Consider the following 24,523-nt stretch of genomic DNA (forward strand, 5'->3'; position numbering starts at 1 on the left):
GAATCTTGGTTATAGGAACTGAGGCTCCTTCTAGAGTTTTGCCCTCAAAATAGCGCCTATATTTTACATTTTATGTCATTGTGCTCGGGACCAAATTCCTAGCAGTCTGTTTATCCTTGCTAGGGTCACAGACCACCCCCATGGATTGAGGGGCTTTGATGGGTCAGTCTTAACTGACATGGCCTAGAGTGAAAGAAGGGAATTTCCCAAATGAAAATAGAACAGATGAAGGTTGGGCAGGGTGAAAGAGCTGTCCATTCCAATCAAAGTTGGATTATGTTGGTTTAGGATCTGGTCAGTCATTTCTAGACCTAGTCTGCTTGTCAAACTGATTACCTAATCTATAGGCAGTGTAGCAGAAGCAGCTGGTGGCCTAAAAAGTTTTGGCAGCTAAATAGTGTAGGTGTGCTAGAACTTCAAGATGATGTGGATGGAGGTAAGAAGGGAAGTGCTTATTTAAGAGACTTTCCTTGATTTCATTCTTAACAGGCAGAATGCTGTCACTTCCACGTAGGTGTTTTTCCTGTGAGGAACTGGATCATCCCTCAAAGCTGCATTCCCTAAACTTGATCCAATATAATGTCTCCTGTTCTGTACCACAGAGAATGGTAGTGTTTACTACAGTAAACTAGTTTCTGGACAGTTTATATATTGTAGTCCTGATTTTTTGAGACCCCTAAAATCATTTCTAAAGTTATTGAACATAAACTCTAAAATGTTATCACTGGTATTAAAGCTTCCGTCCACTTCAACACCTACCTAAATTTGAAAACTATTGCTAACAATTGAGATTGTTTTAGTATACTTTATTTCAAAGAGAACATTTAACAATATCTGAGGAGATACACTGAAGATCTCTATTATTTTGGGAAAATATCTTAACAGTGTTTGAATTCAGTGGTTATTGGCTCAACAGATCTTCCTCCCTCCTCTACCTGTCCCATGTTGCGTTGAACTCTACCCATGGGGAGGGGTGGGAGCTAAAATGAGATGAGGAAGGAATACACAGGGAGCACTTCAGTGTTGCAAGGGAATTTTAAAAAGTTCATGGAAATAGATAATGTATTTTGGTACAAAAATATCAAAATTCATAATTTCATAGTATGCATTTTCCATAAACAGTTGAGAGACCCTTAATATGCATGGGTTTTAAAGATTTTTGCACCAAAATAAATATTTTAATTCTATTTTTCTATGAACTTTTTGAAGTATTTGTATTATTTCTTAAGTTGGGTTATGATTACACGGATGTTCATTCCATCAAATTCTGTATTGTGTGCACAAAGTAGTTAATATTTTGTTAGAAAATTAAGTGATTCTAGGAAACAAAAAGGGTGCTGATCATGGAACAAATGGAAATTTCTAAAAGGTAGGGAAAAAAATGAAATTGTTAGAGAAATAAGAAGAAGAAACAGCCCAATCAGAGTAAATTAAGAAAATTCCTTGGCTGGTGTTCTACCTACTCAATCTACATGCGGTTTGAGTCCTGGCTGCTCCCCTTCTGATCCAGCTCCCTGCTAATTGCCTGGGAAAACAGCAAAAGATGGCTCAAATGCTTGGGCCCCTGCACACATGTGGGAAATCTGGGTAAAGCTGCTGGTTCCTGGCTTTGGTCTGGCCCATCCCCAGTCATTGCAGCCATTTGGGCAGACTGGAGATTCTGGGGGCTGGCACTGTGGCACAGCAGATGAAAGCCCCAGTTTGCAGTGCTGGCATCCCACATGGGCACCAGTTCGAGTCTCGGCTTCCATCTTCCGATCCAGCTCTTTGCTATGGCGTGGGAAAACAGTGGAAAATGGCCCTAGTCCTTAGGCCCCTGCTCCCGCATGGGAGACCCAGAGGAAGCTCTTGGCTCCTGGCTTTGGATCAGCTCAGCTCTGACCATTGCAGTCATTTGGGGAGCGAAACAGTGGAATGGAAGACCTCTCTGGCTCTAACTCTCTAACTCTGTCTTTCAAATAAATAAAATAAAAAAATTTTTTAAAGAGATTCTGTCTCTCTGTGCCCCACCTCACTGTAACTCTACTTTTCAAGTACACAAATAAAGTACATCATATGAAAGAATATTCCCATGATATAGAAGGTCACGGGAGAACCATTAAAAAGGATGAATTGGGGGGCCAGCTCTGTTGGTTCCAAAAGAAAATTGGCACAAGCACGAGGGTGGGGAGGAGAAATGATTACAAAAGGATTTAAATACTAGGAGGCCAAGATCCCTGGGGACGATCTTGCACACTGGTTACTATATAGTCTTTTTGAATTTTTCCCTTTTGCCAGTTATATATTTGGCCTTCAGAAGACTTCATTCTAGGCAAGGACAATTGATCATCTAAACTCTAGGCCCTCTCTGGTGCGTGGTGAATTTGGAAGCTACTTGTGTAACTGTTAGCTTCAGAACTAATCTACCTCTGCTAATAAGAGTCACTGAACAAAACACCAAGCTGCTGCTACCATGTAGCCACTGAATAAAGCAAGATGCTACCACTATAATTCACATCTGTATAATGGATGTCTTGTACCTGTCTCTCCACTTAATTCACCTCCAAGTTTGTTTTCTGTTCTTTTTCTTTCTTTTTAAATACTCATTTATTGAATTGAAAAGAGATGAGAGCGAGTGAGCGAGCGAGTGAGCTTCCATCTGCTGGTTCTCTTCCCAAATGGGCTGGGCCAGACTGAAGCTAGGAGCCAGGAGTTTCTTCCAGGTCTCACACAAATGCAGGGGCCCAAGCATTTGGAACATACTCTGCTGCTTTCCCAGGTGCACTTGCAGGGAGCTGGACTGGAAGTAGAGCAGCTGAGTCTTGAACCAGCACACATATGGGATGCTGGCACTGCAAGCAGTGGCTTAACCTTGTATGCCATGGTGCCAGTCCCCAATTTTAAGTTTTATACAAATGCATATGAGCAGTTTTAGGTAAATCACATCCAGAACCCAGGCTATAAGGTGGAAAATGAGGATTTTTGGCTTCCTAGTCTCTGAAAGTTTAGGAAGAGACATTACAAGGAAATTAGAATAGATCTTAAGCAACAGTAACCACAGTATCTAGTCAAGTCAGTATTTTACGACTGGGGACAAAATAAAAACTTGGTAAGAAAACAGATCACAGCAGCACCCTAAAAACCTTTCTAAAAGAACTGCCTAAGTACTTGGGCCATCTTCTGCTGCCTCCTCAGTCACATTAACAGGAAGTTGGATTGGAAGCAGAGCAGCCAAGACTCAAATCAGTGCTCCAATATGGGATTCCTGAGTCGTAGATGGCAGCTGAATCCACTGTGCCACAACGCTGGACCAGGTCCTTCTTTTCAAACTTCTTGCTAATGCATGCACTGGGAGTCAGAAGGTGATGTTCAAATACTTGGGTTCCTGCCACTCACGTGGGAGACCTCAACTGAATTCTGGGCTCCTGGCCAAACCCTGGATGTTGGGGGCATTTGGATAGTGAACCAATTGATAGGAGATCTCTCTCTCTCTGCCTTTCAAATAAATGTTTGTTTGTTTGTTTTTTTAAATAGGCCAAGGATGCTAAAAACTCACCATTAGCGAATCACTAAAATTGATACATCTAGAAAGATTTTATATAGCTATTCTTTTATTTGTTGTGCTTTATTTCCAAAATAAGAACTATTAAGATTGTCACTAGAAATCATTTTAAATTTAGTTTAGGACTAATATTTTGGAACAAAGTATCTGTGTAACTAGTAATTCTGTTTATAAAAATTGAATAAATATCTATTTACATATATTGAAAATGTGAATGAACACAACTTGAAAAATATTGAGATGGACAATTTATAAAATTCTATAGTTCAGCATTTTGGTTACTACTTAATGCTTCTATAATTATTTAAATTTAAGTTTTCCTTGTTTTTTTATTGCCTACTGTTTTTTGAATACTTATCCTTCTTTCTTAGATTTATTATCACTCCAGGTTCTACCTTTCTACACACATGTCAAACTACACTCCAGCACACGTACCCTTACTAATCAGGGATACTGACTGTCATATAGAACAATAATAAATATATACCCACACATTGCAATATACAACTTTTCATGTATGCATAAACACACATCCTGAGATGAATATGTATAAAGTGCCTTTTATCAAACCCATCTCTTCCTGCATCCCAGTTCCATTTCTAGGAATGCTCTCAAAAATTCCTCTCTGTTGGCAGGTGTTGATGCCCACATTCCATAACAGAGTGTCGGTTCAAGTCCCAGCTGCTCTGCTTCCAATCCAGCTTCCTGCTAATGCATCTGGGAAGCAGCAGATGATGACTCAAGTACTTGAATTCCTTCTACCCATGTAGAAGACTCAGATGGAGTTACTGGCTCCTCACTTAAGCCTGGCCCAGTCTTGGCTGTTGTGACCATTTGGGGAAATGAAAGGAAAAGACCTGGACCAGCGTTGTGGCACAGTGGATAAAGTTGCCATCAGCAGGTGGAAAATCTCTCTTTTCTGCTTCTCTCAGATATCAGGCTCAACTTCAAGTACAGCATGAGCAAGTGGGAATTGATAGCCAAGAATTGGGAAGTGGGATGAGAGTCTGCGATGGTTTGGATGTTTCCCGAAATTTCATGTGTTAAAAACTTAATCCTCACCTTCCTGGTGAGGAATGCCATTATCACAGGAGTGAGTTACTTATACAATGATTGGGTGCCTGATAAAAGAATAAATTAAGGGCCGGTGGCATGGCTCACTTGGCTAATCCTCCACCTGTGGCGCTGATATCCTGGGTTCTAGTCCCGGTTGGAGTGCCATATTCTGTCCCCGTTGCTCCTCTTCCAGTCCAGCTCTCTGCTGGGAAGGCAGTGGAGGATGCCCCAGGTGCTTGGGCCCCTGCACCCGCATGGGAGACCAGGAGGAAACAGCTGGCTCCTGGCTTCAGATTGGATCGGCGCAGCATGCCGGCCATAGCTGCCATTTGGGGGGTGAACCAACAGAAGGAAGACCTTTCTCTCTGTCTCTCTCTCTCACTGTCTAACTCTGCCTGTCAAAAAAAAAAAAAAAAAAAAAAAGAATAAATTTAGCTCCTTTGCTCTACCCTTTGTGCTCTCTTCTCTTCTATCTTCCGTCATCAGATGATGCAAAGTTCTTTGCCAAATGCTGGCTCCTTGATCTTGGACCTCCTAGCTTCTAGAACTGCAAAAAACAAATCTATTTTTTTTTTTTTATCAAATTACCAAGTCTCAAGTATTCTGCTATAGCAGCATAGGGACAATTTATGGAAAATTACCAACAGAAAAAAAGCCCAGGTAATCAGACATCACCTAGGAAATGGACAAGGATGAGAAACTTGAACAAATGTAGAGGATGATCAGGAATTGAGGTTGAGGTTCTTGCTAAAATTATATTTTACAAGGAAATGCATAGATGGGCCCAAGAAAAGTTCAAGAGCCTCACTGAAGTTTGGTCCAGCAAAGAATCTTTGTAATATTTGAGACTGTGAATAATCTAAGAAGTATAAACAATATCTCACATATCATGAATCAGTCTTAATTCTCATGACAACTTTTCATGAATATTCTAACAGCACATATGCTTTTCAGGCATTGGAACTGGATTTTATTTATTTACAAGGGGGAAAAATGCTTTGCATATAAAGTCTCTCCAAAATGTTTGGCTTAAAGTTGAGACTATACCTTGAGAAATTTAATTTTTTAAGCCTATTAACTGTAATTTATGGAGCTGTCATTAGGTGGCGTGGCACTGCTAGGTTTGAAATTTCTCTTTAGAAATTAATGATTTGGAGCCTTCAAAAACCATTCAGTACAGGTCAATTTTTCTTTAAAAGAAAAAGTTAAATTGAATAGTAGCATATATAATTATTGATCAAAATAAGCTACATTATGACATATCATTCAATTTAAATAATAAAACATTAAAAGCATGTGGAACAACAGTATCTTCCAATAATCTAGTAAACTAAACTGTATTTAACCTGAATCCAGGGTGCTCACTTGCTAATATTTCCCTTTAAACCCAAACAGATCAAGTCATAAATCCAGGTTTCTGACTCCAGAGGTTATACTCTTGTTAATATACCATATACACTCTCCCTTATTTAATACACTGTTCATGGGAAGGTAAAATGTCTATGCATCAAAGAAGGTACCTTCAATATCATCTGATCCAATCTTATAAATCTATGCTTATATATTTTTAGTTTAGAAATTTTTCAAAAAATGGAAACACAAAGGGAAGACATTTGCCTAAGGTTATAAGCTGAGAAGCAGATAAAAGGACATGGTAATATCTTTAAAGCATTTGCCAGGGTATGTGTCATATATAGTGACTGATGACTAGCAATTCCCCACCTAAGTCAGGCTAAACATTAGTAGTGCCTTTCCTAAGAAGGAGACTTTTCCCTCTTCCATTGAAGAGGGTTTGGCTGCAGGTTTCCAATACTTTCCTAGTCTCTCTGGGGCCACCTTCTCAGGTCTTCTATTAATTTCCTCCCCAACTCTAAAAACAGCCATCCACAGGTTAGAGCAGTTATATCTTCTTGTGTCATAGAATTGTGCTTTGTTTTTTGTTTATTTTTTTAAAATGGGAAGAAGCTTAGAAGTCATCTAGTTTAATGCTCTTATTTTAATATCTGAATACTTAAACTAATAGTTTGTTAACAAAATAAAAGCAAAATTTGGAAAAATTTATAAATTTACATCCATAGAGGCCTTTAGTACATTTTGTGAAGAGAAAATCAACACTGTGTTCTTAACGTTCTTGGTCACAATCCCCTTTGAAAATCTGGTGACAGCTATGGAACCTATTCCTAGAAAAATGCCATAAACCCAAATATACAAAATCCTGTCATAATTTCAGAAAGCACAGTGTACTTTTGCTCTCTGAAACCTTTTCATAGACCCTTTGTTAACCTTTTCAAAGAATTCTGATTCTAGGTAGTCAAGTTCAAGACAACTGATACAGTTTTTATATAAAAAGATAAAACTGATTACATCAGTTCAATAGATTTTATTTTTAGGTACCTATGATTTATGCTTTTGTTTCCCTAAGATCAGTGACATAAACTAAAATGACAACTTTTTTTTGTGTTACTTTCAATAGGAATGTTTGAATCTGTAGCCTAAGTCACAGTAAGAGAATGATGCCATAGCATAAACTAACAGAAAGAAACAAAAGACTGAGGGCAAGATAGAGACAGGAAGGGGGACAAAAAGGAAAGGATGAGCAGCAAGGAAAAAGCACAAATACTCTATTGACTAAAGAAGAGTTAGAGAAGGAAAATCATAGTTTTAGCTTTGCATTTATGAATTTTAAATTTGTAGCATTTTAACTCTTCTTCTTTATACATCTTTTCCCATTTTGATAATTCACAGTCTTTTAAATTACAGCAGTCTAAGGGAATAACTTAAAAATTATATTATACTAAGGAAGTGTGTACTTTCTTCAGAGAGCTCATGTATGAAATAGGCCCTTCCTGTGGGTAAGAAATTCTAAGGAAATTAACTTAATATTAGTTACTAATAATAGCAGTGCATTTAGTAAGTGATTTTAGTAGCATAATAATTAAGTGAATCAGCATACATGAAGATTGACTTGTATACCTTTTTAAAATCATCTTTACCATATTTCAAACATGATTATACTTAAAATGCTTTTCTTTGCAGTGTAAGTATGGCAGCTGGAGAAAACCACCAGAGAACTGTACATATTCACAAACTGTAGTTACTTGCACCAGAAATGTCAATTGAAAGCTTCTGGATGGTATTTTTGAAATTCCTTAATTAATTTCTTTTTTTGTTTCAAAGAAATGTTGGGGTCACTATTAATCTCAAGAGCCAACTGGTGAAGACATTCAATTGTCCTTCCCTTTTGTTTTTCAAACTCCTTATGTGTCAAGGGTTGGCAAAATGTGAAGCCTAAAAAAAAAACAAACAAAACAAAAACAAATTATTAAAGTGAGTTAAAAAAATAACTAAAATGTACTTATACAGACTTGCCTTATGTTGGGCTTATTATTTTTCCAAACATGGTAAATAATGTTACGTATGCCCATATTTTCCTTTTTCCAAAGTAATAATTCTGTTTCTTCTTTTATTTTATTTATTTATTTATTTGTTTGGAAGGCAGAGTTACAGAGAGGCAGAGGCAGAGAAAGAAAGAGAGAGATCTTCCATTCGCTAGTTCACTCCCCAGATGGCCAGATTCCCGGAGCTGCACCAATCCAAAACTAGGAGCCTGGGGCCTATTCCAGGTCTCCCATGTGGGTGCAGGGGGCCAAAGACTTGTGCTGTTCTCCACTGCCCTCCCAGGCTATGGCAGAGAGCTGTATTGGAAGTGGAACAGCCAGGACTCAAACCAGCGCCCATATGGGATGCTGGCACTGCAGGTGGCGGCTCCACCTGCTATGCCACAGCGCTGGCCCCAATCCTGTTTCCTTAAAAAGTGCTTTATACTTTAGCAAAACATACATTATTTTATTTTACATGTATTATTTTATTTAATCTCTAATTCCAAGAAGGAAGAAAAGCAAGGAACTACTATCCCAGTTCAAGAGGAATACACAAAGAATTAGTTGGCATGGCTAATAAATTAGAGGCATGTTCAAAACAGGAACAAAGGACTTGGGATGCTATGGCAGGACTGCCTACCACTGCATGAACTGACTTGGCATGTAGTCAGCTGTTTCCCCATGCTCATTGGAGGATGAAGACACCTTAGCTCACACCTTGCCTCCACAAACACTACATCAATTCACAACCAGAGTTAACATTTGAATTCCTGAAGCCCATAAATGTTGGGTATTTTTTCCCTTTATCTTCACTAAAATAGGCTTCAATTAAATACACCTGTGGTGATGCCCTCCAATTATACTGCTTCTAAAAACTTAAACTCCTGTACTCTTTACTCAGAATTGGTAGCTTCAAATAACACCTTACACTTAGTGCTTACCATGTGCCAAGCTTTTGGTGCTTTTTCTCATTAAATCTGCAGTATTCCTTTTTTTTTTTTTTTTTTTTTTTTAACAGGTAGAGTGGACAGTGAGAGAGACAGAGAGAAAGGTCTTCCTTTACCATTGGTTCACCCCACAATGGCTGCTGTGGCCAGCGTGCTATGGCCGGCGCACCGTGCTGATCCGAAGCCAGGAGCCAGGTGCTTCTCCTGGTCTCCCATGCAGGTGCAGGGCCCAAGCACTTGGGCCATCCTCCACTGCACTCCCGGGCCACAGCAGAGAGCTGGCCTGGAAAAGGAGCAACGGGGACAGAATCCAGCGCCCCAACTGGGACTAGAACCCGGGTTGCCGGCGCCACAGGTGGAGGATCAGTCTATTGAGCCGTGGCACCGGCCTAAATCTGCAGTATTCTAAGGTTTAGGTTTGTAGGTATTTTTATCAGTGATTCCTTATTGATAAAGAAATAAAAGCTTGAAACACATGGCTAGCAAGTGGTCAAGCTAGGATCTGCATACAGGGTTTTCCCCTCCCAGGGCCTGGTCTCTACCACTATATAATACTGTTTTTATCTTTGTCAACTCCCTTCAATCTTTGAACATAAAACCTTGATGTGACATTTTCTTTATCAGCCTCCATCCCACTGTCTCTTCTTTCCCATGTTGGATCAGACACATATACATACGTTTTAACCACTGTCTCATCAGTGTGTGTCCTAAATCCTCTTGCACTTCTATCCTTCTGCAATAGCTGACAAAGCTCCAGCTCTTAAATCAATGCTCTCATCCAGAATTCAAGTGCACAGGTGCTCCTAAGAAACAAACTGTCCAACTGGCACCACTAAGATATGTAATCTCCTGCTTCATCTGACTCATCAGTCCATGTACTTGTCCTTTCTTAATCTCTTTTCTCATTCCCCTAACCATGTGTTTCAAACTATTCCCTTCTCATGTCATCCTCAGACAATACAGTCTCCCCCTACTACTTTGCCAAGGGAAAGATTCATCAATTAACAATCTCCATAAACTGCCTACTCTTAACACCTACAGATTTATTTACATCCACAAATACTGTCACCTTTGCTCCAATATCCTTTCTCCCGTTCCAGGAAAACCCTTGATCCTATGCCCTTGAACTAATTTCCTCCTTGCCTGACTTCATCAGCCATCTTTGTTCCTTCAATATCCCCTTCCTTCTGAAGCCTTCCTCTCAGCAGACCAGGTTGCTAAAGTTGATGGGTATTGCCCAGTTCCCCTCTTCTCTGTCTCACGGCTCTGCATTTCTTTACCTGTTCACTCTTCTTAATGCCACTGCAACCTGGCTTTTGCTTCTCAAGCACAAAAACAGTTCCCACCAACTCCGTCCAGATAGTTAGCAGCAGTGCTGATCTTCTGCCACATGGAACCCTCCTGCCTAATAGGTTACTTTTCTTTGACTTTATGGACACAGCTTCAGATCATCTTGTTCCTAAATCCTCTTCTATGTCTCATTCATGGGCTTCTCTTTACCTACTCCTGATTATTGGCATCCCTTACAGTTTTATCCTTGGGTCTCTTCTTTTACTTAACACACCACGAATGACTTCAATTTCTACCACACGCTGATGAACCCACATACTTATTTTTAGCTCCTCTCTCTCCTCTAAGGTTCAAAACTGCATATCCAGTTGACTTGCTGAAAATCTTGATCAGATGGCCCATACAGAACTTAAAATCCCCAGACTCCATCATTTCCCTAAACCTGTTCCTCTTTATCTGTTTTTCTATCTAAACTGGTAGCAGTCACCTCACCTGGAAGCTTGGGTCATTTTTTTTAAAGTTGCATTTCTCCCTAAACCCCAGATGAAATCAAATGTTACCAATTTTATCTCTTAGAAATTTCTCCAACCTGTCCCCTCCTCTTCATTGCCCTCGCCTCTGCCACAGTACGGGCTACAGCATTTCTCACTTACACTCTGTTATTAGCAGTCTCCTAAATAAGACTGCCTGCAGCTCCCCCAGCCAACATGTTCTCTGCACTGCTGCTAGCATGCTGCTCCTAGAATCCTATCTGGCTTTACCACTTTCATAAAAATAACTTTTAATGCTTCCACAACTGCCTGGTGAGTTTGCTGACTGCTAAAGGAGGCCCTGCATGAGCTGATACCTATCCATATCTCTAGGGCTTACCTCTTTCACTCACACTATCCTCTATCTAAATATATTCACCTCTACTCCTTGGTTTTAACCCTCCTCACTCATTTTTAAGATTCCTGCTGGGAATTATCTCTTCACATCAAGTCTGATACCCTCAAACTAGGTCAGGTAATCCTTATCCAGACTTTTCTTTTTTCTTTTTTTTTTTTTGACAGGTAGAGTTATAGTCAGAGAGATAGACAGAGAGAAAGGTCTTTCTTCTGTTGGTTCACGCCCCAAATGGCCACTATGGCCGGCACTGCGCCATTCCGGAGCCAGGAGCCAGGTGCTTCCTCCTGGTCTCCCATGTGGGTGCAGGGGTCCAAGCACCTGGGGCATCCTCCACTGCATTCCTGGGCCACAGCAGAGAGCTAGACAGGAAGAGGAGCAACCGGGACCAGAACCCAGCACCCATATGGGATGCTGGCACCTTAGGTGGAGGATTAACCAAGTGAGCCACGGCGCCGGCCCCTTTTTTCAGACTTTCATAACCTACTCTGGCAGGACACACACCGATCATGTGAGGAACTTCAAAAAGTTCATGGAAAAATTTAGTAAAAAAAAAAAAAATTTTGGTACAAAAATGATTTGAAATCCCTGCATAATTTTTACAAAATTCACATTTTCCACTAACTTTTAGAAAACCTCTAATATTTTATGACTGGTTTCCATGGCTATTTCTCCATCATCAATTCTTTCTCTGAATTTATCCAATAAATATTTATTAAAATATAAAATGTGCTAGTCCCTTTGAATAGTAAAGCATGAGTTTATTGTAAGCAAGGGCATTATCTTATATATCTTTATATTTGTGATGCTTATACAAAGTCTTGCACATAGTAAATGTTCAAAAAAAATCTAGTGAATAGTTGAATGGATGGATGAATTCCAGCTCTCAGGAGCATTTTTTTAAAGATTTATTTATTTAGTTATTTGAAAGTCAGAGTTACACAGAGAGAGAAGGAAGGCAGAGAGAGAGAAATCTTCCATCCTCTGGATCACTCCCCAATTGGCCGCAAGGGCCGGAGGTGCGCTGATCTGAAGCCAAGAGCCAGGAGCTTCCTCCGGGTCTCCCATGCAGGTACATGGGCCCAAAGACCTGGGCCATCCTCCACTGCTCTCCCAGGTCATAGCAGAGAGCTGTATTGGAAGCAGAACGGCCAGGACTCGAACGGATGCCCATATGGCATATGGGATGCCAGCACTGCAGGTGGCAGCTTTACCTGCGCTATGCCATAGCGCCGGCCCCATCTCAGGAGCATTTTAAATCAACTCTCATGCATTTTAAGGAATCATTTCAAGTATAGGAAAAGGAACATACAACAGAAAGCACATACAATATACAATATACAACATAAAGAATTAAAAAATTCAATTAAGGAGCTGGCACTCTGGTGCAGCAGTTTAAGCTGCCATCTGCAGCACCGGCATCCCGTATTGGCACCAGTTCACGTCCCAGCTGCTCCACTTCCCATCCAGCTCCCTGCTAATGTGCCTGGGAAAGCAGCAGAGAATGGCCCAAGTGCTTAGGAGACCCAGAAGAAGCTCCTGGCTCCTGGCTTTGGACCAGCTCAGCTCCAGATGTTGCAGCCATTTGTGCGGTTAACCAGCAGATGGAAGATCTCTCTCTCTTTCTGTCTTTCCCTCTCTATTTCTCTGTAATTCTGCTTTTCAAAAAAATAAATAAATCTTTTAAAAATTAAATTAATATGTTGATTTAATCTGAATATTAAATATTATTTCACTAAAAGATAAACTTCTAGAAAAAATGAAATAAGATAGCTTCACTTTCCAAATGTTTATAGTTCACAGCACTGCATAAAGCATTTATATGAGGGGACTTCAAAAAGTTCATGGAAAATGAACATCATAAAAAAATATTGGGGCCACTATTGTGGTCTAGCCGGTAAGGCTGCTGCCTGCAACAACAGCATCCCATATGGGCACTGGTTTGAGTCCCTGCTGTTCTACTTCTGATCAAGCTCCCTGCAAGTGTGTCTGGGAAAGCAGCAGAAGATGGCCCAAGTCTTTAGGCCCCTGCACCATGTGGGAGACTGGGAAGAAGTTCCAGGTTCTTGACTTAGGACAGGCCCCACTGTGGCCACTGCAGCCATTTGGGTAGTGAACCAGCAGATGGAAGATTTCTCTCTTTCTCACTCACTTTCTCTTTCTCTGTAAACTCTGCCTTTCAAATAAATAAATAAATCTTTAAAACAAAACAATTATTCATGGATTTCAAAAATTTTTGTAACAAAACAAACTTAACTTTTAATGCCATTTATCTGTGAACTGTTTGAAGTGCCTCGTATTCAAAGCATATTGTTGAATGGAAATGTTAAAATGCTTACAATCTCCCCATGTTCCTCTAAAACCTAAAGTTATGGGGAAAAAATGTGAAAAGCTAGTGCAGTTAATAGCAGTCAACTGAAATTTGTTTTGAAATTAGTAAAATACACTAGAATTAATACCAAAAGATATTAGTTGTAGAATACTTCATTAGTATCACTGTTTGATTCATCAAATAGGATGTATGTGACAATATACTTGTGCCATATACCCCATATTCAAAGAAGGAAATGAGAGAAAATAGCACCTATTAGCTGAGAAATTCTAATTCAAGCAAATAAATTATGTCCCCTCCGAATTTTTTTTAAGATTAGTAATGTCTTTGAATTTTTATTATTTTTTCAAAAAAAAGTTACCTACCTTTTTCCCCTTTAAAAGTTTTTTTTTATTTGAGAGGCAGAGAGACAGTAAAACAGAGACAGATAGTGAGCATGAACTCCCAACTGCTTGTTCACGCCCCAGTGTCCACAGTAGCTGGAGCTGGGCTGGGGTGGGGCTAAAGCTGGTAGCCAGGAATGCTATCCAAGTCTGCCACATGAGTGGCAAGAATTCAATTATTTGAACCATCATTACCCTCCCAGGGTTTGCATTAGCAGGAAGTGGAGCCAGGAACTGGAGCTAGGAATCGAATCCAGGTACTCCAAGGGACACAGCATCTTACCTGTTAGGCTCAGTGCCTGCCCTGTTACCTACTTTTCCTGTTGGCCATGTCACATAACCTCTCTAACTTCAGTTACCTGATAATAATGGGAAAAATAATAATGGGATAAATATAAGTGGGATAATAATGTTTGTACAGTAGATTATTGTGAATATTAAATAATTTCAGAAATCTACATTAATGTTCAGTGGTGTCTGAAAGTGACTCAGTGTCAGTTAAAATTAAATATGAAATAAACTCAAGTATGTTAATTATAATTGATATTACCTATCAATATAACATTTAATGTTATATAAACATGTTATATAAACATTAAATGTTTAACAACTATACTATGAAACACATTGATATTATCATGCTTGTTTTATAGATGAGGAAACTGAAGCACAAAGGAGTTAATGATTTACCCAGACATTTGGCCTTGGCATTCACAGTTACATCTTTGATGCTTCTTAGTCTCCAAAATGACAATCTCAGAAGATTTGTATTAAAAATATTATATAGTTTTAAAAATTCTAAATTATGGAATCAGCTCAATTGCCACAAGATATTGAGTGACAAGATCTGATGGAGCCTAACAACTGGGAACTTGATATCTTTCTCCATAAAATTTGATCCTTCTCCTACAAAAGTAGAGGGCAGAGCAGAGAGAATGCAAAACAAGAAAGGGAATTTAATAGAGTCAAAAAAAGAAATAACAGAGAACCAAGGAGCATAGAAACAGGCAACCAGTTAATAATAGAAGGGGAGGTGAGAACTGGCAGCAAAAATGAGAAACTGGGTTTCCACCTTCCTTGTACAAGAGGAATCCAACAAAGGGTTTTCAAAAAGAACAAGAGAAGGATTTGTTCTGGAAACAGCAAAAGATAACCTAAATGTTGCCACTTTTATAACATTATATATTTATTGCATATTCATTTTTGGTGCCTTTTCAACTCCCTTTGCCACAACAGTCAATGATACAGGAGGAAAAAATCTGAATCAATACCTGAGATGGCATCTGGATCTTCTCCATGCAGAAGCTTCTTAAGTTTCTTACTGACGAGATCCAGTAAAGTAACGGGTGTCTACATAAAAACAAGTGGTTTCAAATACTTCATATGATTTTTTTTCTAGCTAGGAATTCAACACAAGAAAAAAAAAAAACTGACTATTTTTGACCAATGAGCTAGAAGGACTATAAATGAGGGGATAGGGGCTGTGATGGCTAAAAGCCTGTGAATTATAAAAGTTATGAACACCTGAAATTCTTTTAGCATTATTAAAATCTAATTTTCTATTTTCATATATCAGTGTATTTCAAAAAGCTCATGGAAAATGCATATTATGAGAAAACTACATGTGAGTTTCAAAATTATTTTGTACCAACTTATCTGTTTTTTTAAAAAATATTTGAGATACAGAGAGAAAGAGAGAGAGGGAGAGATAGAGATCCCATCTGCTGTTCACTCCTCATGCCCACAATGGCCAGTGTTGTACAGGGGCTGCAGCCAGGAGCCTGCAATGTGACTGAGTCTCCCATGTAGGAGGCACAAACCCAACTACTTGGGTCATTACCACTGCCTCCTAGGATCTGCAATGGCAAGAAGCTGGAGTCAGAAGATGAGCCAGGAATCAAACCTACGAACTCCAATATAGGATGCTGGTGTCTTAACTGTTAGGATAAACAGATGCTCCCCAATCTTTTAATTCCATTTCCATAAACTTTTTGAAGTACTATTGTATGTACTACATTTGAGATTAGGTTAACATTACCAAAATGTTCTCCTATAATAGTAAAACATATTTGAAGTTTTATAGTAGTACTCATAAATAACAGTATATTGTAATTACATGGTTCATATGTAAATAGAAGTTCTAAAATATGAAGGTACTTCAAAAATTTTGTGGAAAATATGCATTATGTTTTAATTTTATTTTTCCAGGAACTTTTTGGAGCCCTCTCATTCACTAAAGCATGTTCTCTTAAAATGGGTAAATGTTCCTCTTCCAATTTTGATTATATCGTAGGGATTCTCAGACTACAACATACAAGGGCACTTCAAAAAGTTCATGAAAAAATGGAATTAAAAAATTAGTTTACTTTCATAAAAAATTGAAATTCATGCTTAGTTTTTTTGTAATATGCATTTTCCATGAACTTCTTAAAGACTCCCCAAATATCTGGAGAGACAATTCATTGTCTAAAATTGTACAGAGGATGTTCCCTGGTCTGTCCAGTGATGAAGCTCATGTCCAGACAGCTCCTTCAACCTGGCTCCTAGGCTACCACTTGTCCTGCCACAATTCTGCCATGAAGTTGTCCCCACTACTTCATTCTGTCATCCAATAAAAATTTAAGGAGGGACTGCTATGTGTCAGGTAATGTTCTAGGACAAGTAATGAAAAAATAGGTCAAGTTTTCTTAATTCAAGGAAGCTATATTCTCACAGAAAACCAATTTTAAAAAACATCAGCAAATACATAATCAGGTAGCAATTTAAAGATTTATTTATTTGAAAGGCAGAATTACAGAGACAGAGAGAAAGAGATCTCCCATCTGCTGGTTCACTCCCCAGATGGCTATAACAGCTAGGGCTCTGCCAGACCAAAGCCAGGAGCCTGGAACTCCATCCGGGTCCCTCACATAAGTGCAGGGGCCAAGGACTTAGGCCATCTGCTGCTGCTTTCCCAGGGAGCTGTCTTGGAAGTGAAGCAGCTGGGACTGAAAAAGGTACCCACATGGGATGCCAGCATCACAGGCAGGAGCTTAACCCACTGCGCCATGACAGCGGCCCTGAGAGTAGCATTTTGAACAGAGGTCTGAATAGCTGTGAAGGAGTGAGCCATAGGAAGATTTTGGAGAAAAACATCCCGAACAGGGCCCTTCCTCCTTCTTCCTGAACCCTACCTCACCCTTGGTGGCCTGCCACAAAATTTTAACCAACACGATTCTTTATGATACTACCAGTTGCAATACCATAAATGGGAAAATAGAAAAATAATTTAAAAATCTAATTTCTGTACCACATGTAGGAAAAAGGCAAATCATTTACCCAGAAGATGATAAAGAGTATGAAAGAAAAAAACAGACAGAGTTTAGTGGTGAAGAAGAGTAAAGGAGAGTAAATGTTTTTCATAAAGTCCTGGTTGGAATCTGGGTATATATTTTTTAAAAGATTTATTTGAAAGGCAGAGTTACAGACAGAGAGAGAGGCCTTCTATCTGCTGATTCACCCCCAAAATAGCCATAACAGCCAGAGCTGGGCTGATCCGAAGGCAGGAGCCAGGAGCTTCTTCCAGGCCTCTCATGTGGATGCAGGGGCCCAAGCACTTGGGCCACCTTCCACTGCTTAACAAGGTGCATTAGCAGTGAGCTGTATAGGAAGTAGAGCAGCCAGGACTCAAACCAGTGCCCAAGTGGGATGCCAGTGCCACCGGCAGAGGCTTAACCTATCACTCCACAGTGCCAACTCCTGGATATATTTTTGTAGGTAAACTATATATGAGAATTTTGGTTCAATGACTGTAGAACTTAACGTTTAAGTAACCTATGCCCTAACTTCCACTTATTCTTTTGATGAAAGACCAGGTTGGAGAGTATGTAATGATTAACTTACAAGTGAGCTTTGAAAATATGTTTTACTCAAAATTTATAAATGGGGGACTACCTCTTTTATATATACTTAGTACCAATTTTTCTTTTCTTTTTTAAAAAGTATTTATTTATTTGAAAGGCAGAGTTACACAGAGAGACAGAGAGAGGCAGAAAGACAGAGAGAGATCTTCTACCTGAAGGTTCATTCCCCAAATGGCTGTAACAGCTGGAGCTGTGCTATCCAAAGTCAGGAGCCAGGAGCCTACTCCTGGTCTTCCACATGGGTACAGGGGCCCAAGGACTTGGGCCATCTTCCACTGCTCTCCCAGGCACATTAGCAGGGAGCTGGATCAGAAGTGGAGCAGCTGGGACTTGAATGATGCCCACTTGAGAAGCCAGAGCCGCAGGTAGAGGCTTTATCTACTATACTGCAGCATTGGCCCCCAATTTTATTCTCTTAAATAACTGAGAGAGAGCTGGCATGTGGCACAGTGAGTTAAGCCACAGCTTGCCACAGTAGCACACCATACTGGAGCACCTATGAGTACTGGCTGCTCTGTTTCCAATACAGCTCTGCTAATGTTCCTGGGAAGGCAGAGGAGGATGGCTCAAGTAGTTGAGCCCCTGATACCCGTGTAGAAGACCAGGATAGAGCTCCTGGCTCCTGGCTTAGGCCTGACTCAGACCTTGCTGTTGTGGCCTTTGGGAAAGTAAACCAGTGGATGGAAGAAGTCTTTCTCTTTCTCCTTCTCTCCCTGACATTTTGCCTTTCAAACAAACAAACAAATAAATCTTCTAAAAAATTCAATAATTGAGGAAAAGCTTCAGCTAAGCTTGACAGAATGTCTACCAAATGTAAAACAATATGTTTCTTTATAACATGAGATGAAAATTTTACAAAGGAATAATTTTTTACAGGGGTGTTAGAGAAATAACAACACCAAAGGTACTGTCTGGTACTAAAAACATCAGACACTAAAAATATTTTTTCTAAAATGTTTCAAAATTTATTAACAATCTGACCATGTTTTATTAACTCTAGTGCTACCCCTCTATTCTCTTGCCTAGATTATTACGACAGCCTGAGAAGATGTTCTAGCTTCTACACTTGCCACTTTATAATTTATACTCAACACAAAGCGAGAGGTATCTTTATAAATGTCATTCAGCTCATCCCAGTGCAATGCTCAACCCCGGCAATTATTCCAAGGAGAAACAACCTTGACTGGCCTATGAAGGCTTTACTGTGATTTGTGTGCCACACCACACTGATTTCATATCACACAACTGTTCCCTTCTGTTCACTACTTCTTTTCCGTTCCTCAACATCTAGACATGCATCGCCTGCAAAACCTCAGCTCTGGGAACCACTACCACCAACCAAACCCACTACCCACCTTCCCCGGACACTTGTGTCGCTCCCCCTCTTCGTGGAGGAACGACACAGGACCCTGCGCTGTTCTTTCGTCTGCTCGGCCCTCCCCGGGTTTGCTGCTGGTTCTTCCCGGGTTGGCTACTATCCCTTCCACCTCCGTGGAAGGGCAGTTCCCCCTGGCCGCATTCCCCACTTCCGCAGGGGAGCGGCACACCGCCGGCCGGTTCTCTCGGGGGCTGCACGGGTTCCCTTAGATGTTCCCCATAGATGTTCCTGGTGCATGCCATCTCTCTCCTCCTTTATAGTCCTCCTCCGCCAATCCCAACTCGGCTGCCCACACGCCGAGTACGCTGCTCTCCAATCAGGAGCAAGTCCTACAGTTAATTGGTTGAACTGGAGGCAGCTGTGCGGAAGCTGTTTACTTCTCTCCCAGCGCCATATTGTGGGAGAGCAGATGCATAGAATAAGTCTTAATTCCAGTAACTCAGTCTAGTCCGGTTGCTCCCCACAGATCCCCCTTTCTTTTTATTTTTTGGCGTTGATACGCGCCTGTCTTCGGTGTCCCGCGGCACACACTCTGCTCTACTTGCTAGAGTTGCCACAGGCTCTTACAAGTCCTATCAATCAGGCAAACCGAATCCGGGTCCTCTCTTCGCCATGTTGTGAGGAGGTTTTTAGGCGCTGATGCGTGCCTGTGTTTGGTGCCCTGCAGCGCATGCTCTGCTCTGCCTGCAGGGGGCTTACAAGCCCTATCAGGCAAACAGAATCCAAGCCTTCTCATTGCCGTATTGTGGGGGAGACTTATTAGTGTTGGTTCGTGCCTATCTTCGGTGACCTGCAGCTCATACTCTGGTCGAGCTGCTTGCTGGCGCTTACCGCCTTAATTAGGCAGACCGAATCCAAGCTTTCTCATTGTTGTATTGTGGGGAAGCCTTACTGATGTTAATTCGTGCCTGTCTTCGGTGACCTGCGGCGCATAAGCTGCTAGCTGCCCGCAGGTGCTCATCGTGCTCATCGCCTCACTTAATCAGGCAGACCGAATCCAAACTTTCTCGTTGCCATGTTGAGGGGAGGCCTTTCTATTTCTCTATTTCTCTATCTCCGGGCATTCCTATTTCTCCCATTTTACTTCTATCTCCCAGCATTCTTATTTCTCTTATTTCTAAACTTCTATTTCTCTTATCCCTGCAGCTTCCCGGCGCCTCGCCCTGCCGGCAGCTCCGCCCTGAGGCTGCTTCTCGGCGCCTTGCCGGCTCTGAGCCGCTTCAGCCCGCGCCTCTCTCATCTGCGCTGCTTCCCGGCTTTGCGCGGCTTGGCTTCGCGCACTCCGCGGTCTCCACGCCCTTCGCGTGTGCACCACGGCCTCGCGCCAGCCCCGTTCCCTATCTATTCACGCCCCGTGCTCTCTCTGCACGCGGCGGCTTCCGCGAGTAACACAGCGTAGCTTACGTGTCCGCCACTAGCATTCAATCTAAGTTCCCCGGGCTAGCCTGGCGAATTCAACCCAGCATACGTCTCCGCCCCATGATTTGGCTTCCCGTCCTTTGCTCCCCGGGCTAATCAGACGGATCCCAATCTGGCTTATGTTTCAGCTTCTGGTTTCAACTTTTCGCCCCCTATTCCCGGGCTAACTTGAGAATCCCAAAGTGGCTTTCGTGTCCGCCTTGGCCTGCCCCCCACGGCTTCAATTTCCCTAACATTTTTCTCTACCCGGTATGTTTCCCCAAGCTTTCCTCCAACAATACTCCTCCCTCATTTCACCTGGCCTCTCCCCACAGTCCGCATCCGAGTCTGTTTGTTCTAGCTTTCACTTTCGCTTTCGACCTTAGAGATTTCTCCCAGCTTCCCCCCGTAGTCCGTATCCGAATCTATGCCTAGGCTTTCAATAGCTTCTTCCGGCTCCTTTTTCGTCCGGCTTTTCCCTAGGCTGTTTGCTAGTCTCTCTCTCTGGTATTTTCCCAGCTCTTCCCGTTTCTTCCCTCCTAAGTTTCATATCCGTCCTAAGTTTCCTATCCGAGCTAGGTTTCCTATCCGAGTCACGGCACCATTATGTCGCTCCCCCTCTTCGTGGAGGAACGACACAGGACCCTGCGCTGTTCTTTCGTCTGCTCGGCCCTCCCCGGGTTTGCTGCTGGTTCTTCCCGGGTTGGCTACTATCCCTTCCACCTCCGTGGAAGGGCAGTTCCCCCTGGCCGCATTCCCCACTTCCGCAGGGGAGCGGCACACCGCCAGCCGGTTCTCTCGGGGGCTGCACGGGTTCCCTTAGATGTTCCCCATAGATGTTCCTGGTGCATGCCATCTCTCTCCTCCTTTATAGTCCTCCTCCGCCAATCCCAACTCGGCTGCCCACACGCCGAGTACGCTGCTCTCCAATCAGGAGCAAGTCCTACAGTTAATTGGTTGAACTGGAGGCAGCTGTGCGGAAGCTGTTTACTTCTCTCCCAGCGCCATATTGTGGGAGAGCAGATGCATAGAATAAGTCTTAATTCCAGTAACTCAGTCTAGTCCGGTTGCTCCCCACAACTTGGTTCACTCTCTCCACTTCCAGTCTTTGCTAAGTTCTTACTTTCTCAGTGACCTCAACTGGGGCCACTCTAATACTGTAAGTTCCTGACCACCTGATTCTAGTACCCATAAATCCCTGTAACCTAATCTTTTTTTCCTATAGCATTTATTACCTTCACTCTGTTATATGACTTGAAGATATGCTGTCTTTTTATTGTTTGTCTTCCCTTACTTGGAAATAAGCTCCTCAGGGCCTGGGTCTTTGTGCTCTGTTCACTGATACAATCTAAGCACCTAGAACAGGCCCTGGCACATAGTAATGCAGAAGAAACAAGTTGAATAAATCAATGGATTGTAAATACCAAAAAATTTTAAAGTCTATTTCCTTCTCTGTAGTGGGTATAGGGAGACAACATTCCTTTAAACTTTGCTCATTATACTCAGTAAATTATTTATTAAATGAATGATTTGCCTTTTTGCTTGACACAAATAGCTTAGTAATAAATGTACCCAGGCAAAATGCCAGTTACCTTGAAGAGCTCAGAGTGATACTCCAGTAGAAACCAGACCAGTTGTTCTGCCTGTATTTTTAATAAAGATTTGGTTTGCAGGACTGCTTTGGCAAGAGTTTTCATGACCACTGTTTTGTTATCATACTGAAAACAGAAAGATTTATAAACATGAATGATTTCTAACAGAAAAAATGTCAAAAAATTCAAAAACTGTGCTTATAAATTTTTCACCTGTTTTTGCAACCTGTAGGCATTAGGCTCTGATGCAATAGCCATAAAAGTAAGCAGCCGTCGTAACTCTTCTCTCACATGGGGCAACAACAATCTTAGATAGAGCTGTATTGCTTCAAGAGCTTCTACTCTTCTCTCTTTTTCTGTATAGGAATTGCAAAGAAGATAAGAGACAACAGAGAGTGTACTACCTAATAGTTAAAATGCTAGACTGCTGCATTTGATTTGCAATTTTTTGTACTTATAATTTTTAATAGGAAACACATCAAATACATAGGAAATTATATGTCTATATAATATTATTTGTGATCATATCCACATTATCAAATAGTGTCATGAAAATAACATAAAATATATGGCCAGTTATATGCTGAAAAAATGACATGATATTATGTTGCTCAATTTTTATTTTGCTAAAAGATGACCAAATTAATATATCAGAAACTGGCATTGTACCATACCAATATGTATTTCTCAGAATGTCCTGTGATATGTTGTATCTTAGATTTATATCCTATACTATATGAGGAGTCTTCAAAAAATTTATGGAAAATGTATATTATGAACAAACTATATATGGATTTCAAAAACTTTATGCACTAAAATACTTACTTTTTAATTTCATTTTTCCTCAAACCATTTGAAGTACCTTCATGTTAGTTACATTTGTTAGTACAATTTACATGGCAGCAGCATAATAAAGAAGTGAAAAAAAGATTTCATGAATTCAGTACCTTATACATAGAAGAAAAATATTCAAATGTAATACTCAGAGAATAGATAATTTTCTACTTCAAGTTGTGTGTTTTAAAATGTTTCATCATGCAAAAAGTTTGGACTTAAAAGTTTACTAATTTCTGAATATTAAAAAGTTCAATAATGTTTTCTTACCTAAAAGTTCAATAATTCCTGAATGAATATCAAAATAGTCATCAGTTAACAGGCAAGATCTCTCTTGATTATAATATTTTACTATGACATCGAAGAGTAATTTCTTCTGAATATCCAATTTTGTCGCTTCACTTTGGTTTTGTACTAACTGCTGACTAACTCTAACTATTAACTGGTCAGGGAAATATTCCAAGCATTCAACTGCTGCATTAAGCCAGTTATCAATCCTGGGAGGAAAATACAAAATAAAATAAATCATAGTTAATACTTCCATTTATCTAAAGCATTCTGTGTAATAATATGTGGCTTATCTTTAACCAAATTTAAAGAAGAAATTATTTTTGGAGAGATAACATCAACACAGTTTGCTGGACGAATGAAGGAAATAAAAAGGAATGACTCCCTTGCCAAACACCATCACATTCTTATGTCCTTTACTTGCAAGGAGTTAGAACACTTTTGGCTACCTTGTAATTTATTTATAACTTTGCTAGTCTTTGTTCTAAGAAGTTCATTTGAATGGTTCCATTCCATTAATAACCATCAAAAACTCTTCACTTTCCCTGCTCCAGTAATGAGATGCAAAATAAGATACTAAATACTTGAAAACAGATACAAATATTTGCCCAACCCAGATGCTCTATTTACCCCACCATGCTTCGTTTCCTTTTCTGATATCCCCTTTCCTCCCTCCCTCTCTTACTCTCTCCCTCTTCTTTCATTTAATCCTAAATTTCCTTTCTTCCTCCCTCCCTCCCTCCTCTCCCTTTAATCCTCAAATTCCCTTCCTCCTTCCCTTCCTTTTAATCCTCAAATTTTTCCCTCCCTCCCTTTCTCCCTATTTCTTTCCTTCCCTTCTTCCCTTCCTTCTATTTTTTCCTGAGACAGATGAACAGTATATTTTTGGCTAACACGTGTGATTCATATCTTCTAGATCCTGGTACGATAGTGAAGAGACACATGACAGACTGCTTTTCTCTCCCAATCCGCCCTTTCTGCCTGGAGGCTTATAAAGGCAGACTGGCTGCTGTCAGTTTAGCAGCGCCTGAAAAAAATCCTGTTCCTTTTCTGAGGTCCCAATAATAGCTCTGACTCAAGTGCAGGGAAAACTCAGACCTTTGAGCTTTTTGGGCCAAATGTGAATAAGGGGAACCTGCCCTGTGCAAACAGGACCACACTGGACAATCTAAGTGGGTCCAGAGGTCTCACTGATCACTCAACTCTTTCAGGATCTGAAGCTTTTTGGTCCTCAGCCTTGGAGTCTGACGTTCTTCTCTTTTTTGGTCCAAATGGGTTGAAAGCATTATACCAGTTCTCTCTGCTGGAACATAACAC

At 40.7% G+C, this 24,523-nt stretch overlaps 1 protein-coding gene across 6 annotated transcripts in view; it reads right to left on the bottom strand.

Moving 5' to 3' along the window:
* Positions 1-6,563: 6,563 nt before the first annotated feature.
* DEPDC4 (DEP domain containing 4) overlaps positions 6,564-24,523 on the bottom strand; it is a 30,723-nt gene continuing 12,763 nt past the window's right edge. For 3 of the 6 annotated variants that reach the window (XM_017342051.4, XM_070052750.2, XM_070052749.2), the window contains exons 5-9: positions 23,189-23,415; positions 22,298-22,440; positions 22,085-22,210; positions 15,086-15,164; positions 6,958-7,885 (exon numbers count right to left, since the gene is read on the bottom strand). In XM_017342051.4, coding sequence (XP_017197540.1) covers positions 7,710-7,885; positions 15,086-15,164; positions 22,085-22,210; positions 22,298-22,440; positions 23,189-23,415 — 751 coding nt within the window. In that variant the 3' untranslated portion in view covers positions 6,958-7,709. Of the gene's footprint in view, positions 7,886-15,085; positions 15,165-22,084; positions 22,211-22,297; positions 22,441-23,188; positions 23,416-24,523 lie in introns of all 6 variants that reach the window. The other 3 variants (XM_008256941.5, XM_008256940.5, XM_089308851.1) reach the window with 2 other exon arrangements.

The sequence above is a fragment of the Oryctolagus cuniculus genome, chromosome 11 (genome assembly GCF_051225735.1).
Source record: "Oryctolagus cuniculus isolate XC-2025 breed Fujian yellow rabbit chromosome 11, ASM5122573v1, whole genome shotgun sequence".
Classification (NCBI taxonomy): Eukaryota; Metazoa; Chordata; class Mammalia; order Lagomorpha; family Leporidae; genus Oryctolagus; species Oryctolagus cuniculus.